Source organism: Perca flavescens, chromosome 3 (assembly GCF_004354835.1).
Source record: "Perca flavescens isolate YP-PL-M2 chromosome 3, PFLA_1.0, whole genome shotgun sequence".
Taxonomy (NCBI): Eukaryota; Metazoa; Chordata; class Actinopteri; order Perciformes; family Percidae; genus Perca; species Perca flavescens.
In genome coordinates, this window is record NC_041333.1 from 41,976,807 (window position 1) to 41,994,655 (window position 17,849).

The 17,849-nt window shown below is 39.7% G+C and overlaps 2 protein-coding genes and 1 non-coding gene across 3 annotated transcripts in view; all 3 read left to right on the forward strand.

Annotated features, from left to right (window-relative positions):
• Positions 1 to 9,225, forward strand: part of LOC114553195 (B-cadherin) — a 29,985-nt gene extending 20,760 nt beyond the window's left edge. Inside the window, exons 9-18 of the mRNA XM_028574393.1 lie at positions 1,297 to 1,425; positions 1,887 to 2,072; positions 2,259 to 2,503; positions 4,154 to 4,296; positions 4,454 to 4,545; positions 5,201 to 5,336; positions 6,265 to 6,483; positions 7,042 to 7,172; positions 7,877 to 8,020; positions 8,345 to 9,225. Of these exons, the coding sequence (XP_028430194.1) occupies positions 1,297 to 1,425; positions 1,887 to 2,072; positions 2,259 to 2,503; positions 4,154 to 4,296; positions 4,454 to 4,545; positions 5,201 to 5,336; positions 6,265 to 6,483; positions 7,042 to 7,172; positions 7,877 to 8,020; positions 8,345 to 8,560 (1,641 nt within the window). The 3' untranslated portion in view covers positions 8,561 to 9,225. The remainder of the gene's footprint in view (positions 1 to 1,296; positions 1,426 to 1,886; positions 2,073 to 2,258; positions 2,504 to 4,153; positions 4,297 to 4,453; positions 4,546 to 5,200; positions 5,337 to 6,264; positions 6,484 to 7,041; positions 7,173 to 7,876; positions 8,021 to 8,344) is intronic.
• Positions 9,226 to 13,278: 4,053 nt separating this feature from the next.
• On the forward strand, positions 13,279 to 13,350 carry trnag-ucc (transfer RNA glycine (anticodon UCC)). Its single transcript has one exon. It is a non-coding gene; the product is annotated as a tRNA-Gly (tRNA).
• Positions 13,351 to 14,220: 870 nt separating this feature from the next.
• Positions 14,221 to 17,849, forward strand: part of polr2d (RNA polymerase II subunit D) — a 7,768-nt gene continuing 4,139 nt past the window's right edge. Inside the window, exons 1-2 of the mRNA XM_028574390.1 lie at positions 14,221 to 14,505; positions 17,720 to 17,849. The exon at positions 17,720 to 17,849 is cut by the window's right edge and continues 51 nt beyond it. Of these exons, the coding sequence (XP_028430191.1) occupies positions 14,427 to 14,505; positions 17,720 to 17,849 (209 nt within the window). The 5' untranslated portion in view covers positions 14,221 to 14,426. The remainder of the gene's footprint in view (positions 14,506 to 17,719) is intronic.

A 17,849-nucleotide genomic window follows, 5' to 3' on the forward strand; every position in this document is an offset into this window, starting at 1 on the left:
GTGTGATATCTGCGTTCATCATCCACCAGAGTGTGTGTCAGGCGGTATTGTATGCTTTGTGCAAAACAAAGTGATTTATAGTGCTGGAATAGTCATTAGATAGTTGCCTGTTCTCATTTCTGAAGGTTTGAAGTATGGACTCCACTGTAAAGCTACTCAAGATGGGCTTCTCTCATTGGTCAATCTGTGGTTGATCACTTGATTAATAAGTGTGGCCCTGATCTCATCAGAGATGGCTCTCCTTTCTCTTCTTCCCTCCTCCTCCTCGTTGTTGTCCCCTGTATCTTCCTCCTCCTCCCCTTGCTCTCTGTCTATTGTTGGCATCCATTGTTCAAAACAGGTAATCTGAACTTTGACCTGTGTATAGGCCTATACTAAAGCAGTGATTGGTTAGTGGTCAGTTAAGCATAATGTTTGTACACAAAAGATACTTCCTGTTAGATTTTTGTGTCTTAGGTAGATAATTGTCCGTACTGTTTTGAAAAAAGTGTTTTATGCAATTGAAGACTGAGTGAAAGGCTGAGAAATAGCTTCTGGTTTTGGAGATTTGGTGTGTAGTTTTGCACTTTGAGTGAGAGGTTTCAAAAATCGTGTGACATGAAAAGATTTTGCGTGTAAGCAGTTGGAAAAAAACTAAAAAGAGCACATTACTATAGTTGCCTAATGATAAGCACAACAGAGAATGCAGTGGATCTTGAAATGGTACACCTTACAAATGCCCCCTGATTGAGTAGAAGGTATTAATATAGGTAAGATATTTTGAGTTTGGGCCGCTAGTACACATTAAATGTTTTGTTTTTACGTATTTTAAGGGGAGTTAGAATTTAAATTGACATCCCAAGAGTCTTTACCCTTGTACTACTAGTATTAGAACCACAATAACTACCGTATTGGTCCTAATAGAGGACAGGTTTTTTTTCCTAGAAAAAAGTCTGAAAAAGTGGGGTCATCTTATAATCAGGGTCTAGACTTTCAGCTGTTTGAGTCGCAAAACGTAAATGACGTCACCTTTTTCAACAGCCAATAGAGAAGTCAGCTATAAACTATAAAAAATGAAATGATTCATAATCCATTTTATTTTAATGTACAAACAGCTGGTGGCAGAGTTTTAGACAGAGCCTCAACGACTGGCCGAAAGCGCGGTAAAGTTATACGGTGGAGAGAGATAATGACTAAAGAGAGCGCCCATGGCGGCGTTGAACAAAGGATTCTGCTCCAACTGAGTCTGTAAAATGACTGCAAAATATTTAAGCCATTAGTTCATGAGTTAAACGTATTGTGTGTCTTTTCTAATAGAAATACCCCAAATACACTCTGGTGGTACAAGCAGCAGACTTGGTGGGAGAAGGATTGACTGCAGAAGCGAAAGTAATCCTTACTGTCACAGATAGCAACGACCATGCTCCGGTCTTCACTCAGCCGTCGGTAAGTACAACATACTTTTTTCTGGAAATTCCCTGTTTGCTAAATACTCCCCAGATCCTCAGTTCTCCACGCATAGTTTAGCAACCATAACTAGGCTTAACAGATCTGTCGAGCTTCAGAGTTCTCACCAAGCTGAAGCAGTGTCCATGGGGCTGAAGTAAACTATAGTCCGTGTTGTTGTAAATCTTATCTATAGTAGTGACTGCATTTCACGTTTGATGAAAATTTCACTCTAAAAAGATCTATTGGATTTTAAAAATACACGTTTTGGCTTTAAGTGAGTGAGTGACCTATATTTAATGGGAAATCTCACATCTGTACAGGGAAGTAATGAACTGCATGATGATGCAGATCATTAAATTAAGGTTTCAAAAAATTGTTGAACAAGCAAAACTGCAACATTTTTTATCTTTGTTTTCTCTGTTTGTTTCACTTTTAACACATCCCTTGCATTCTCCCAGTATACGGCAGCAGTGGATGAAAATAAAGCCGACGCTCAGATCTTAACAATGTCAGTAACGGACGGTGACGAACCACATTCCCCAGCCTGGAACGCCAAGTTCAAGATTGTCAGTGGTGATCCTGAAGGACTTTTTACCGTCAAAACAGGAAGTAACAAAAATGAAGGAATCATTTCTACTAAAAAGGTAGGATGTAAACGAATAATTCTCAAATAAGCTGCAATTTAAAGTTGTGAGATATTTATACTTTTTTTTTTAAATTGATTGTTTTTCAGCGACCTATTGTCAATTTATAAGATAACAATCACTGTTATGTATTTAAGGAAAACGTTTTAGTTTGACAGCAGTATGCTTTTCCTTCCATCCAACCAGAGTCTTGACTTTGAGAAGAGCAGAACACACACTTTGTTAGTTTCAGTGGAGAATGAGATTCCTTTTGCTATTCCACTGCCCACTGCCATCGCCACAGTGGTGGTGACTGTGCAGGATGTCAACGAAGCTCCAGTCTTTGATCCAATAGAGAAGCTTGTGGTAAAACGCGAGGACCTTTCCCTTGACAGTGGTGTGGTGCAGTACACCGCTTCTGACCCAGACACTGCACGCAAACAGAAAGTCATGTAAGCTCAAACTCTGATGTACCTTATTTTTAACTTGTATTTAAACTAGGGCTGTCAATCGATTAAAAAAAATTAACTAATTAATCGCACAATTTGCTGTAGTTAATCGCGATTAGTCGCTTTTTTTAATTGAGACTGAAGCTTATAATAATGGATATTTAAATGCTAAATCATTGCAAATATGAAGAAAAAACCAAACAAGGAAAGGTTCTGCTAAGTTCAGAATGTTTAATATCTTTCAGAACAACAGCAGCAACAATTTGGCTTATTTAGTCCTGCTGAAGGCTGCTGAAACGGCTAGAAACTGTCTGCTGTCGCCTGCTCTCGTCTACTTTACAGGCGAGGAGCAGTTCATCTCCAACGAGCCGAGAGTTCAGTTCATCTCCAACGAGCCGAGAGTTCAGTTCATCTCCAACGAGCCGAGAGTTCAGTTCATCTCCAACGAGCCGAGAGTTCAGTTCATCTCCAACGAGCCGAGAGTTCGGTTCATCTCCCGAGCCGAGAGTTCGGTTCATCTCCAACGAGCCGAGAGTTCGGTTCATCTCCAACGAGCCGAGAGTTCAGTCGGCGGCAGGGCAGTCGGGACTCACCCGGAAATGGCGAGCAGAATGTAGGGACTAGAGTCTCTCAAAATCTGACGAAAATCTTCTAAACTGACCTTTGTTGATCTGAAATGAAGACAGATTCAGCAACTGCTCGGCCTATTTCTCTCTTAAAATGTTTTCAGAAACATGTTTCAGTGAACTATCTTAGTACAATATGAGATCGTATTCTGAACGGCCGCCATGACAGTCTGGCTCTCAATATCCGGAGAAAACAAACCCATGTGACGCGTTCGTCCAATCAGCTGCCGGTTTTCATTACTTGGGCAACAATACAAAGTAGCGCCGCCTGCTGTTATGGAGACGTATTACGTTTCTCAGCCGCCACATGAAGTAAACAAACACAGCTGCGTTAATTTCGTTAATATTTTTTAACGAGTTAAATATTAACAAATTAACGCAAAAATTAACGCGTTAATTTTGACAGCGCTAATTTAAACACAATATTATCATGCTAGAGAAAATTAGATGAAGAAATTTGTTAACCAAGCTTTAGGTGACACCATTAATTCTTTAAGTCCAGGCATCAATAAGTGCATTCATCACTATAATGTCTTAGCCTGCAGATGGTGACTGTATTACTCAAGATAAAATGTAAGAGTAGCTGAGATTTTAGTGAATGTGATATAGCCTATTTAGAGGCTGCAAATCGATCAGTTTGTAATTTTTAGTACATCATTGGTCAACACTTTGATTCCCAATCAAGATTCACTGGTACGAATTGGTTTACATTGATAATACAGACTTGAAAACTGTCATGAAATGCAAAATAATTGAATTTTAAGCGTGATAAAACATGCGATTAATCGTAACTATTGAAATTCAGCGATTAATCGCGATTAAGAAAATAATTTATCGTTTGACAGCCCGTATTGTAACATTATAAATATGACAGAAAATACAGAAAAAACATAATGGCTCACCTTTAAGTAATAAAAACTAAAGTGTAGACCATATTTACTACATGTTAACTGGTGTTATTCAAGTGATCTGATCCAATCTGTTGTATTGTGTTACATCTGTCTGTGGTTCTCATGTTTCTGTTCAGGTATAAAATAATTAGTGACCCTGCTGGCTGGCTGAACGTGGCTAACGAGACGGGCCTGATTAAATTAAAAAGTCTCATGGACAGAGAGTCTGACGCTGTCAAGGGCAACAAATACAAAGCAGTCATTGGTGCATATGACAATGGTAGGTGGGGGGCAAATCTTAAACTTGTACATGCTTATCTGGTTTTCTGCACTGCTTTAGGGCCAAAAAGTTTGGCCTTTATCTTACTGTGATGTTTTAGCTTCCATATAATTTTCAGTTATCCTGATGTATGTGTATATTTCTGTCACCTCACCAGATGAAGTCCCAGCTACAGGAACTGGTACTCTAATAATCGAGCTCGAAGATGTCAATGACAATGCACCCATCATTGAGGAACGTGAAATCAAGGTGCGTCTCCCTTGCCACACTGTTAGAGGACCAGTGTCTAGGATTTAGTGGCATCTTTTGGTGAGGTTGCAGATTGCAAGTTGAAGTGTGTAGTCAAATGGTGGTCTATGGTGTCATTCAGGTTAGGGCTGCAGCTATCGTTTATTTTAGTAATAGAGTATTCTAGCGATTATTCCATCAATTTATCGAGTAATCAGAAAAAGAAATAAGTTTTTGTTTTATACTAAACATACAATAACAGTGAGAGCAGTTCATATTTTTAAGCACTAGCTGCACAGGCCACCAAGCCCCTTATTCTTTCGTTCTGGACTACTGTAGAAAAATGTTGGGCTCTGCGGAAGAGGTCTTCTCCCTGTGTAGATATGAAGGGCTCATTTTAAACTAATGAAAACGATTCTCAGTTTCAGGAGATTATACACTAATGAAAATGTAGTTATGGATATGTTTTTCCTTTTCTACCTATAGGTTCTCCTAAATCCTTCAAATCCTCATTTTTTTCATTTTTTAAAAGCAATTTCAATATAGATAACATTTTAAATTGACGTTTTGGGTGCAGAACTTGTGATGGGTGGGATTTTAAAATATATCACACAAAAGCCACTGTTGTGCAGTAATGACAAAACAATGACTTAAGTCTGAAATTCTGTTTTCCCAGGTGTGTAACAAACAATCAGCTCAACAGCTGCTGACGGTAACAGATAAAGACGAGGGACCAGGCTTTACTTCTCCATACAGCGTCTCTTTACAGGGCGTGTCAAGTAACGACTGGACTGCTACGATGAACAAAAACAGTATGTTGGGGGTGGGGGTGGGGGTGGGTGGGGGGGTGTTAGCCTCGCTATTAGAATGTGTGTGAGTGGTGATTAGTGCCTGTACTGTAAAAGCGCTTAGAGTAGTCGTTAAGACTAGAAAAGCATAAAAAAATGCAATCCATTTACACACTGCAAGCCACAAACTAATGCAATCATGCTATCAAATAGCCAGTTTCAGGAAAACACATATAGGTCATTACTGGGGTAAAAACATTTTTTTTAAAAGGCCAGCAGACCAAAACAATTAGGTCAAGAGAGGTTTAAAAACTAAATTCACTGTTAAGGAGCTGACATTTTTCCTCATTGCTTTTTGCTCGTGTTCTGTTCAGCTGGCCAAAAAGTCAAAGTTTAGATATTAAGTAATCCATTTTCCCAGGCTGGTTAGTAAGTAAGCTCCACATATTTCAGGTCAGAGATGCTTTAGTTTAGGTATAAGAGATTAAGAGATTTGTTTGCTAAGATTTGAATTATTGGAGTTTATTGTGGAGGCGATACATAGCATGGGCGTAAGCAATCTCTTTGGAAAACACCTCAGTGGAAATGAGCCCCTCATGAAATGCATTTACAAAGAAGCTAGTTAGTTTGGGCCAATATATGCTTTTACAGTGTTTTCCACAGGTTGAGAATTTACTTGTGGTGGTGGGTGGTGGGGGATGTGATGGCCATGATCATGCCATCACGTTCACCTGCAAACTATTTATTGAACAAATGACTACATAACCAGATAATTGATAAAGAAATAACTATTTACATATTATGTATAGTCCTGGGCATGGCGCCAGAGTATAAATATTGTTTTGCTTTGAGCGTTTCTGTGAAATCATTGCTGGAATTAGACTAAATTACAAACTTAAACGGCACATCAACTGCACAGGGGCTATGATGGTAAATGTCCTCTTTGTTGCAGAAACGGGCATCATCCTGCAGTTAGCCAAAGAGCTAGATAGTGGAACGTACCCTGTGGTCCTGAGGGTTGCAGACCGCGAGGGCATGGGGCAGGAAAGCACCCTGCAGGCCACAGTGTGTGACTGCGCTGGGGAAAAAGTGTCCTGCATAGGGCGTGTGGCAGGTGAAACCAACCTGCCTGTAATCCTGGGAATACTTGGAGGCATCCTGTTGCTGCTCAGTAAGTCTGATATTTGATTTACGTTGTATATGTAAAGATGCTTATGCTTTGTTTCTCTGAGATGTAGGAGGTGGTTAGACTTGTAATAGTCTACATCCTCGACGTTCCACTTCCGGGATTGCTCCGTTGCCGACAGAGATTCCCCCCTGATTTCAATCATTTAGGCTGTATATCCGTTGCCTTGGGCTTCCTTTGTGTTGGCATTATAAACTCTGGTGGATTTGTGAGGACTATGGTTAACCTTTTCTCAGGTCTCTGCAGGGTAAATCCAGACAGCTAGCTAGACTATCTGTCCGATCTGAGTTTTCTGTTACACGACTAAATGTTCCACCAAAACAAGTTCCTTCCTGAGACTATTTTGCTCCGTACAGCGCTTAGCCAAGACGATTGTGATTGGTTTAAAGAAATGCCAATAAACCAGAGCACGCTTTTCTCCCATCCCGGGATGCTGCGTGGACTCTCCTTCAGACCCACGGTGGAGGAAGGTCTGGCAAAGTGAGACTTGTGACGACTTAATCATGGGTGTGTTGTATTAAGCTTTGTGTTGTGTATGTTCAGTGCTGGTGTTGCTGCTGCTGCTATTTGCAAGATGGAGAAGAGAAGAAAAGAAGGAATCTCTATTGCAAGACGAAGATACCACAGACAACCTTTATTACTATGATGAACAGGGAGGTGGGGAAGATGATAAGGTAAATTAAGACAGAGGTTTGAAATTATTTCTTCATGACGGGACTCAGTCAAGTGGGCATCTTACCGTTACTTAAAATAATCAAGGATGTACATCAAAGTCAGAAACAGAAAGCATTGGCTACATGTCCCAGCCAAGCAGCGCTGCTGGACAGGCACCCAGTTAAAATGAATAGAAAGACGTTCACCAGCCAGACTGTTCTCAAACATCTGTCGATTATCAGTTCCTCTGATCAGGTGGTTGTTTTAGTGGTAGCGCCACATCTTTTTACACATTTTCTGGAGGAAAACCCAGTGCAAGTTAAGTCATGGTGATTAGGGCCAGGTGATAATTCAATATGATCCACTACTTTAGTACAATAGTCATTTAAGATTAAATATATGATTTTTTTTTATGAAAGCATAATAGTGGAAAATTGTCCAACAAGTTTAAAAAAAAAAAATCCCTTTTAAAAGTAGCAGTACCACACGGTAAACTCCTGTTTGCAAACATTTAAATTACATAATTATTAACATTGTGAGCAGCAGTTCATTGGTTTAGGTAGTCTAAGTGAAGCTGATTTTGATGTACAATATTGATCTGCTACATTACATGTAGCAGATGTACAAATGTACAATAAATGATGTATACATGTACAAATGGATTTCTTAGTTAAAATAAATAAGCTGTATCTTCTGTGTGAACCCCTACACGTGTCTCCATCAGGACTTTGATCTGAGTGTTCTCCACCGTGGTTTGGACAACCGGCCCGAAGTGTTGAGAAACGACGTAATGCCGAACTTCACGCCGGCCCCTCATTACCGGCCTCGCCCCGCCAACCCAAGGGAAATTGGCAACTTCATTGATGATGTGAGTCAAACGTTCGAAAGCTCATACAAACCTATTCAAATCTAACATTGTTAGAATAGGAAATGTATCACTGCTGTAATAAATTATTGTTTTTAAACACATTTGTTTGAAATCACAAATCACATTGGTCAACACAATCTTCCTTCCTTTTGGTGTCCAGTTGTTTATGGTCATGTTTGTTCATCATGGCATGATTTTTTTTAAATATAGTTTTTGTTAGTTGTCGCATCATCCTCTCTCCCCATCTTTTCTGGCTTGAATCTGCTGCATATAAAAAATATAATAAGTATGTAAAATAACCTATATCCTCTGCTCCTCTCTCAGAACCTGAAGGCAGCCGACAACGACCCAACAGCACCTCCCTATGACTCCCTGCTGGTGTTTGATTGTGAAGGGGGTGGCTCTGATGCAGGAAGCCTCTCCTCTCTGAACTCATCGAGCAGCGGAGACCAGGACTACAACTGCTTCAATGAGTGGGGACCCCGCTTCAAGAAACTGGCAGACATGTACGGAGGAGGAGAAGATGATGATGTGCTGTAAATGTACCAAAGGTCAAATAATTTGGATAGGCAGATAAACATATGGCTGAATGTAAGTAGATTGATTTAAGTATGACCTGATAAAGGATTGCATCCTAATGAAAGTATAGTACAGACAGACACCAGTACGCCCAAAGATGGGTTTTATTAAGGGAATTGAGGGCGTGGTTATTGAGGTTTTATTGTTGTAAGTACAGTCCTGTTAACAGTAACAGACATTGCTCAGAAGCCAAAGGATGAGTCTTTTTGTTTGTTTGATAAATGAGTTCCCCATTTGGAATGGTTATGCTCTGTCTTTTAGATACCTGTTTAAATCTAGGCTGAAGATTGTTTTCTCTTTTATTTTCTGTTCATTGAGTCTTGGAGCCAAATTATCTGGCTCATGGTTGATAAAAGGATTTTGTGCAGATATTTCAGCCTGTGTTGTAGCTTACTGGGTGACACTGGACACATAAACAGATGCTTGCAGTTGCACTGGTAACATTTGTTATTTTGGCAACGTATGGTACTTTACACTTTTTCTGTTTTTTTGTGTGTTTTGTACTACTACTTCAGTTAAATTGCATTGTTTTGTATTTGAGGAATGAAATTACAAATGATTAAGGGAAAATCTAGGTAGCCAACCAACACTACATCATCCTCTGAGGCTGTAGTCAGTGAGGTATCAAATGCTTTTTAAAATGTTGAATTGGTTGTTTTTGAAATGTTAAGTGTCTGCTTAGCTGACATCTTTATCACATTGTATGTCTAAAGGCTTTTTGGCGCTACTAGATACCTCCAATTGTTGTCCGCGAGGTCAGATGAAAACCCAAAAACAAAGAAATAGCAGAATCCATGTCATTCCTTGCTTTACAACATATATAACGTTATCAGTATTTCCAGGATAACTATATAATCACTTAGATAGATGTGTTTTGAAAAGCAAACTATATCATTGCTTAGAGTGTGTGTGTTGAAAACCCCCAAAAAAAACATATGTATTTTGCTTATATATTAATCTGTTTTTTGCTTATACTGATGTTTTTTCATTTTATGACAGAAAGAGCTCTCATTGAGAAACTGAGGAGTGTAGGAAAGCACCTGGACAGATAAGAAGAGCACAGGCAGGAGCTGCAGCCTTGATTGGTGCATACAGCTGTGTGTGTTTGTGAGTCTTAAAGGCACATGTGTGGCCATACACAGCACACGAGCTGTAGAGTTCAAGAAGTTCATTAGGCTACTGTACGTTGTTTGTGAAGTGTTTCCTACATTACCTTACAAGGATAAGGAATTAACTTTGGATAACTTTGGGAGGAGTAAAATGTTTTTTTGTGTGTATAAATATGAGTGTTTTTGCCGAGTAGTGGGCTCCCTTCGGGCTCTTTTACCCGAGCACTTTACGTGGCATCGGGATGCCATGAAGCCTTCTCCATCTACCCTTGCACGTTCTGTTGCATTGGGAAAGATTAATTATGCCTCTCTCAGCCGGAGAGGGGTTCCCTTGCGCTCGCTGAGTGTAAGGGAGGAAAAGAAAAAGAAAAAATACTATCTCTGAGAAGTGGCTTCGAATACCTCTGTTAAACAGAGGCCAAAAAGTGCTTCTTCTCTCTCAGTTTGCCCAGACGCTCTTTTGTTGCTGGGGAAAGATTTATTTGCCCTCCTTGACACCGGAGAGGAGATTACCTGCACTCTTATGAGTGTGGGAGAGATAGGAGGAAAAGAGAAGCAGCCTTAAATACCTCTGTTTTTATTTTTATTTCTATTTCTATTTTGTAGAGGACCACTTGCTTTTAATTTCTGCTTTTGTCACAAAATAATAAAAATCACCTGAGTCCGACTCTGGACTAGGGGACCCAACCTTTGCCAGTTCTTTATTTTTCTCTGGGATCGTCTTGCCCCCCCTAAGGAGGTTAGTGACTCCTCCAAGAAAGTGGGGAGGCCACACCCTGGCTAATCAGTCAAAAGCACCTGAGAGTCGTTTAACCTCCACTCCCCCAATTCACACTAACTAGTTTCACTTTAAGAACAACCACTAAATTATGCCTAACAACACAACCAATCCAAAAAAGTAGAAGAAGCAGCAGGAACCCAAATAAAGTAAGTACTTAGCTTAATATCTAGCAGTCCAGTAGTCAGTTCCTTCAGAAATCAAAATGCACTCTGGGGGTTAGTAACCGCCCGTGGAGAGTTGCGTCCCGGTGGGGATCGACTTGGACACGCAGACCTCCTGTTATCTCCTAGTGGGAGTGCATCTCGCCCCTCTCTCAGTCCGGTGACCAGGGAGGGCAAGGGGGGGTCCTTGAGGAGGAAGGGACCTCCGGTGACCCTGGGAGGACGGCTGAGACCGTGAAGAGGGCACGAGTAGGGCTGGGGGTTTGCTGAGGGGAAGGCGATAAAACATGGAAGACGACACATACGGACTGTTAGCATGTCGACTTAATTTTGGCACAAACCAAACCCCATACCTGCAGCCAGGTGTTTCTAACAACCAATCAGGTGAAACCAGATTCAACCGTCGAGCCAAGAGGAAGTCTTCACGGTGCAACCTGATCCAGTAAAACACGTTGGAACGATGCTGCCTTCAAGTAGCGTTGGAATAATAAAAATGAGTTCCCAACTTGGAAAACTCAGCAATTCCCCTCAAATCAGAACAAAAACTCAGAAAGATAGTCTGCAGTTTGCTGAGTCAATATCATATTACGCGGAAACATGGCGGACGGAAGCAAATGTTGGGTTGATGGTCAGAAATGCTGCCGAGAACGGATGAATAGGTGTAGTGGCGAATTGTCCTCAGACTGAACAAAACAAACTAAAAACTCCAAAGTCCAAAAGCCACTGAGGCACCGAAGGAGTGAATCTTACGCAGAGATAAAAACGTTCATTGTCCAGGCAGAGATGGCATTTCTGTGAGGTTTATTAATCCAATTTCTCAGCAAACAAACATTTCACACAAAGGAGCAATGGCGTCTCTAGGCTCTGGTAAAAAACCATCAGCCCTCCCCGGTGTCTACCTCCCACATACCTGTTCACCCATATTTGTAGACTTCACCTGTGGCTAAGGCTGCTTGGTACTTTCAAAACAACAGCACTAGATAATACTAAAAATAAGCAAAATCAAATACTAATGATATAAACAAATGTATGTAGCTATATGATTCAAGCAAAAACAGAAATTAAATAAATGAATATTTAACTATTAAATATAACAAAACAATGACTATGGCTCTCACAATAACAAAAACAATGAATAGCTCCAACAATAGGTGTTTGTGAGTTTATTATGTTTATTTAATAGACTAAAAAACTCAGCTGACGGAGGATAACGTAACGTTAGTCGCTGTAGTCCCACATGTCCACAGGGACATGGAGGAAGGTGTGGCTGAAACACAGATGCATTCTGGGATAGGACAAAAAAAACAAGGGGGTAAGCGAGCATCCAGAACGTGTAGCTCCTATGGGGAGATTGTGATGCTACCGAGCCATCACCTCCCGTTAGCATCCCATTGACTCCCATTCATTCTGACGTCACTTTGACGGAGAATAACTTTACATCTGAAGAGTTTAAAGACTCTATCTGTCCGTTGTTTATTTCTAAAGAAACACGACAATGTATAAAAGGCTCCATTACCTTGTAGCTCACTCACACACACACACACACACACACACACACACACACACACACACACACACACACATAGAGCACCTACCATGCAGACTGAATCACTCACACACACACACACACACACACACACACACACACACACACACACATAGAGCACCTACCATGCAGACTGAATCACTCACACACACACACACACACACACACACACACACACTCATAGAGCACCTACCATGCAGACTGAATCACTCACACACACACAAACACACACACACACACACACACACACACACACACACACACACACACACACACACACACACACACTCATAGAGCACCTACCATGCAGACTGAATCACTCACACACACACACACACACACACACACACACACTCATAGAGCACCTACCATGCAGACTGAATCACTCACACACACACACACACACACACACACACACACACACACACACACACACACTCATAGAGCACCTACCATGCAGACTGAATCACTCACACACACACACACACACACACACACACACACTCATAGAGCACCTACCATGCAGACTGAATCACTCACACACACACACACACACACACACACACACACACACACACTCATAGAGCACCGTACCATGCAGACTGAATCACAGGGTCAGTCCCTGCCCTGTCACTGCAGGCCTCTCATGCTTAATGCCTACATCCCTTACTACATTCATTTGGTATCTTTTCTTTTATTGTCCATATTATTGTGGATTTGTTATTGTATCATCCTGCTTATGATGTATGTGTATGTTGTGTGTGATGTCTTTGAGCTGCTGGGACCTTGAATTTCCCCTTGATCAATAACGTATCTCTCTATCTATCTATCCATCCATCTATATATCTTCATTGCGTTTTTTTTGCGACATTTTTATTGCTTTTTTTAAGCCTTAATCGCCTTTTGCGACGTTTTTGTCATTTTTATGAAGTCTTTTTTGATAAATGTCTTGTTACAAAATGACTACGGGGCGAAAGAATCGCTTTAAATCTCTGCTAACGTTAATTTAAAAACATCATTACAATCAGAAACTGCCCCAAAACTAAGTTGAGATGGACAACGAGACCAGGAGCATACCGTAAGCGTTGGTGGTATAGTGGTTAGCATAGCTGCCTTCCAAGCAGTTGACCCGGGTTCGATTCCCGGCCAACGCATAACTTTTTATTTTTGTGTGTCTTAAAATGAGTTCCACTTTTACTTGCAACAACTTAAATAAGTGATGCATCAAAAGTTTAATTACAATAATATAATATGTATTCTACAGAATGAGTGTTTTTACTGTTGCTACTTTTTTAGTTCATTTTTATGCGAATACTTTTGAATGCAAACGTTTGAATGCAGGACTTTTACTTGTAACAGAGTACTTGTACACTGTGGTATTTTACTGAAGTCAGAGGTGTGAGTACTTCTTCCTCCTCACCACCGTTTTTTTCTGCCGGTAACCGGTTAGTTTATGTACAGTCTGTCCCGCGAGGTGTTGTGGCCTTCAATGTCCACCGGAGGGCGGTGCTTTTATTTTGAAGGAGAGTAACCACAGGCAAGATATTTCTCTAGGATACTATTTCCTATAACTTTGAACTTTCACTGGAAAATGTAATATTTGTTTTGGTCAGATACGATATTATGTATAAGAAAGAATATTTTCTTTTCAATCTCATAATTTTCATTGCAAAGCTTTTGTAAATTTGCCAAAGTAAAACCTCATTTTAATGTGTACAAAAAAATAAATTGTGCTACATATATATTTAGACAATTATTTCATCAAAAAAGCTATTAAAACTGTAAGATTGTGCTTCCATCTGGCATGTTTTGTATTAATTTATTTAATTTATCTTGCTTTTCTACTCGTTTATTTTTGCTGGATATTTTTATAATTATTTTTATAATTATATATTATTTATACTGTGATCGGTTGTATGTAATGCTTTTCTTTCTTGTTTTGTAAGTTGCTTTGTGTGAATTAAAACGTAAAATAATAATAATAATAATACAAATACAAATACGCCCGGAAGTGATAGCTTTAAGAACCGGATGTGACTGTATGTGTTATTGTGGCTGGAAGGCGCCGAGCTCGAGCTGCAACGTGTGTCCGTGTTTTAGAGTCTTTGGAGCCGCACAGATTCACCGTCTCACCGCCGGGACTCTGTGCTCGGTCCCCGGTAACGGCTGCTGCTGTTTGACGGTAACCGTTAACCGTTAGCTGTTAGTCGTTAGCTGTTAGCTGGGTGTCATGGCGACTGGAAGCGGCGCGGCTACGGCTAATGTCGGAGATGTTGAAGAAGATGCTTCACAGCTGCTGTTTCCTAAAGGTCTGTTAACTCAGTGTTTCTCAGTGATTCATGTAAATAATCAGGACTTTTAGCGTGTATAGAGCCAGCATATCTCCACCAGACTCCATGTAAATAATCAGGACTTTTAGCGTGTATAGAGCCAGCATATCTCCACCAGACTCCATGTAAATAATCAGGACTTTTAGCGTGTATAGAGCCAGCATATCTCCACCAGACTCCATGTAAATAATCAGGACTTTTAGCGTGTATAGAGCCAGCATATCTCCACCAGACTCCATGTAAATAATCAGGACTTTTAGCGTGTATAGAGCCAGCATATCTCCACCAGACTCCATGTAAATAATCAGGACTTTTAGCGTGTATAGAGCCAGCATATCTCCACCAGACTCCATGTAAATAATCAGGACTTTTAGCGTGTATAGAGCCAGCATATCTCCACCAGACTCCATGTAAATAATCAGGACTTTTAGCGTGTATAGAGCCAGCATATCTCCACCAGACTCCATGTAAATAATCAGGACTTTTAGCGTGTATAGAGCCAGCATATCTCCACCAGACTCCATGTAAATAATCAGGACTTTTAGTGTGTATAGAGCCAGCATATCTCCACCAGACTCCATGTAAATAATCAGGATTTTTAGCGTGTATAGAGCCAGCATATCTCCACCAGACTCCATGTAAATAATCAGGACTTTTAGCGTGTATAGAGCCAGCATATAGTTACTTCTAGTGTCCTTTTTTTTCTCCCAGTTTGTCGCTTTTTTCAAAGTTTTTGAAACCACTGTGTTAACTTATAACAGAGCTGCCAACTTTTCAAAAAACCTTGGAGGGAGATTTGGTGTGGCCAACCAATTTTTTGGGCTCATTCAGCATAATTACCGTACAACAACAAAAAATATAATAATATATATATATATACACACACACACACACACACACACACACACACACACAATTACACACATCAGTGGTTCTCAGTGTAGGGACCAGGGTCCCAAAGTTAAATTAACATTGGTCTACCAAAGGGATCTACTAGGACCACTGACATTTTACAGAATGAGAATCAGAATTACATAAATTCTAATCCTTTAAAACTAAATAAATAGAAATAACCATTTTTGGACACCAGGGGGACTGGTGGTCAAAGACCAAACCTCATTAGATTAGGCAGTGAGGGAAATTAATTCTCCAATCGAGGCCTTTCCCCACCACAAGCTCCAGCAGAAAATAGACTGAAAAATACCACCAGCAAGACCAAAGACACAGCATGGCTCATTTTGTGCATGTGTTACATCACAGCCTTTCTCAAACTTTTTTGTGCCGAGGCCCAGTCATGTTTGGCCCTCATCCTCTGTGCCCCACTTATTTTTTAGGGAAAAGAAATACTATGTGGTCATTTTATGAAACATTTAATGAATAATTTACAGTTACATTTAGAGATGCACAGAGGTTTTCCTTTGGGCACATCATTTGAAATTGGGAAAAATTTGAAGTTGGAAAAAAGGTAATAAATTGCAATATATCGCAGAATATTGCAATATGTTTAAAATCGCAATAATATCGTATCGTGAGGCCTCTGGAGGTTCCCACCCCTAATTTCTACCCTTTTCTTCATCAAGTTATGCTGGAAACAATTGAAAATATAGAACAATAAGGCCCTCAGGCATTCTGTATTACTTCCAGCTATTCTCTTGTAGATCAACTTTTTCTAATGTAACGTTATCTCTGCTGAGTCAACACACATGTAGGCCTAATTTTCTCCTCCCTCCTCTTTTGCGTCTTTTGTTGGGTGAAGTAGGCCTAAATCTCTTTAAATGTGCATGTGGAACTTATTCATGTGAATCATACATTTTTAATTCATTTATAAACCCCTGGACTTCAATAGCTCAGATGTGTTGCATCAGATTTCTGCTCATGTTTACAACTTTGTGCACATTTAAAATATAACTGCTCCCGTCTGTGTTCTCTGAGATTTGGAGAGTTGTAATATAGTCTGCTGCTGATGTGGTAGTATCTCATTCAAATGCGTTTAGAGTTGGCAGCCCTGTTAATGTGCATAAAGTTGATGTAAACGAGCTCCTCTCCGCTGTAACAGCAGAATAAACCGCCTAGTAAGAAGTTTTTCTCCACTTTCATACAACAAAACAACTACTAGGGTAAATACCAGTGTCTGTAGTATCTGTAGTAGTATCAGGCAGTGGTAGAATATAAGCTAAAAGTAGTACATTTCCTTAAGTACCGCTCTTCAGTCCAAACTATTTATTTATATTTAATTTTTTGACTTGTAATCCTTCATCCTGGACTATGTACCTACCTATATATCCTTTAGACCACTGGTTTTCAAGCTGTTTTCAGTAATGTTCCTCCTTTTGAACAGTGTTTTAAGCCATGTACCCCCTAAAAGTCTCATTAAAGAGGAAGAATACAGCGCTGTCAGCGATAGATTTACTCAACTACAGCCTTGGACCTGGAAAATATTAAAATTTATGATGGAAAAAGGAGACAAAAACATGGAAAAAGATGCTAGAAAGAAGGAAGGAAGGCAAGAATAGGTCGAAAATAGCCATAAAAACTTACACAGTAGAAAGAAGGAAGGCAACACTAGGGCGACTACAGGGACAGAGGGGTACAAGGCTTAATAAAAAGGGAGAACATTATTAGTACCAGTGGTCTTTGTATCTCTCTACATGTTTGCCCATCCTGCACTTATCCATACAGCCTGTTTAGTAAATAGTTATATGGATGTGTTATTAATAATTAATAGGCCTATCTTTTATTTTAAGGTAAAATACTCCTAAGTTCTACTTATTTGGCAATAAATTGTTGAATCTTTTAAATATTCTTTTATATTCATAGTTAAATTATTTATTTTGATAGTATTTTTTTTAATATTTGTATTATGTTAATTTATATTTATTAACCTAATTATTGAAAGAAAAAATTATATATATTTAAAAAAAAATTAAATTCATTACATATGAAGATATTTTAATATTTAGTCTATTTTTAATTTAAATTTATTTTAAATGCTAATAATTTACATTCATTTGTAAGAATTTTAATTTATTTGTAATTTTTATATTTTAAAATATGATTTTTTTTTTATTCATACTATTACTGCAGTAGCGGCATTTGAATCCAGTATTTTCCATAAACTGTGCCGTCCTTGTCACAAGCTGAACTCCAAACTGCTGTTCTCTGATTGGCCCGTGTGTTGTTGTCGTGGTTACAGAGTTTGAGAACGCCGAGACCCTGCTGAACTCTGAGGTGCACATGCTGCTGGAGCATCGCAAGCAGCAGAACGAGAGCGCCGAGGACGAGCAGGAGCTGTCTGAAGTCTTCATGAAGACGCTCAACTACAC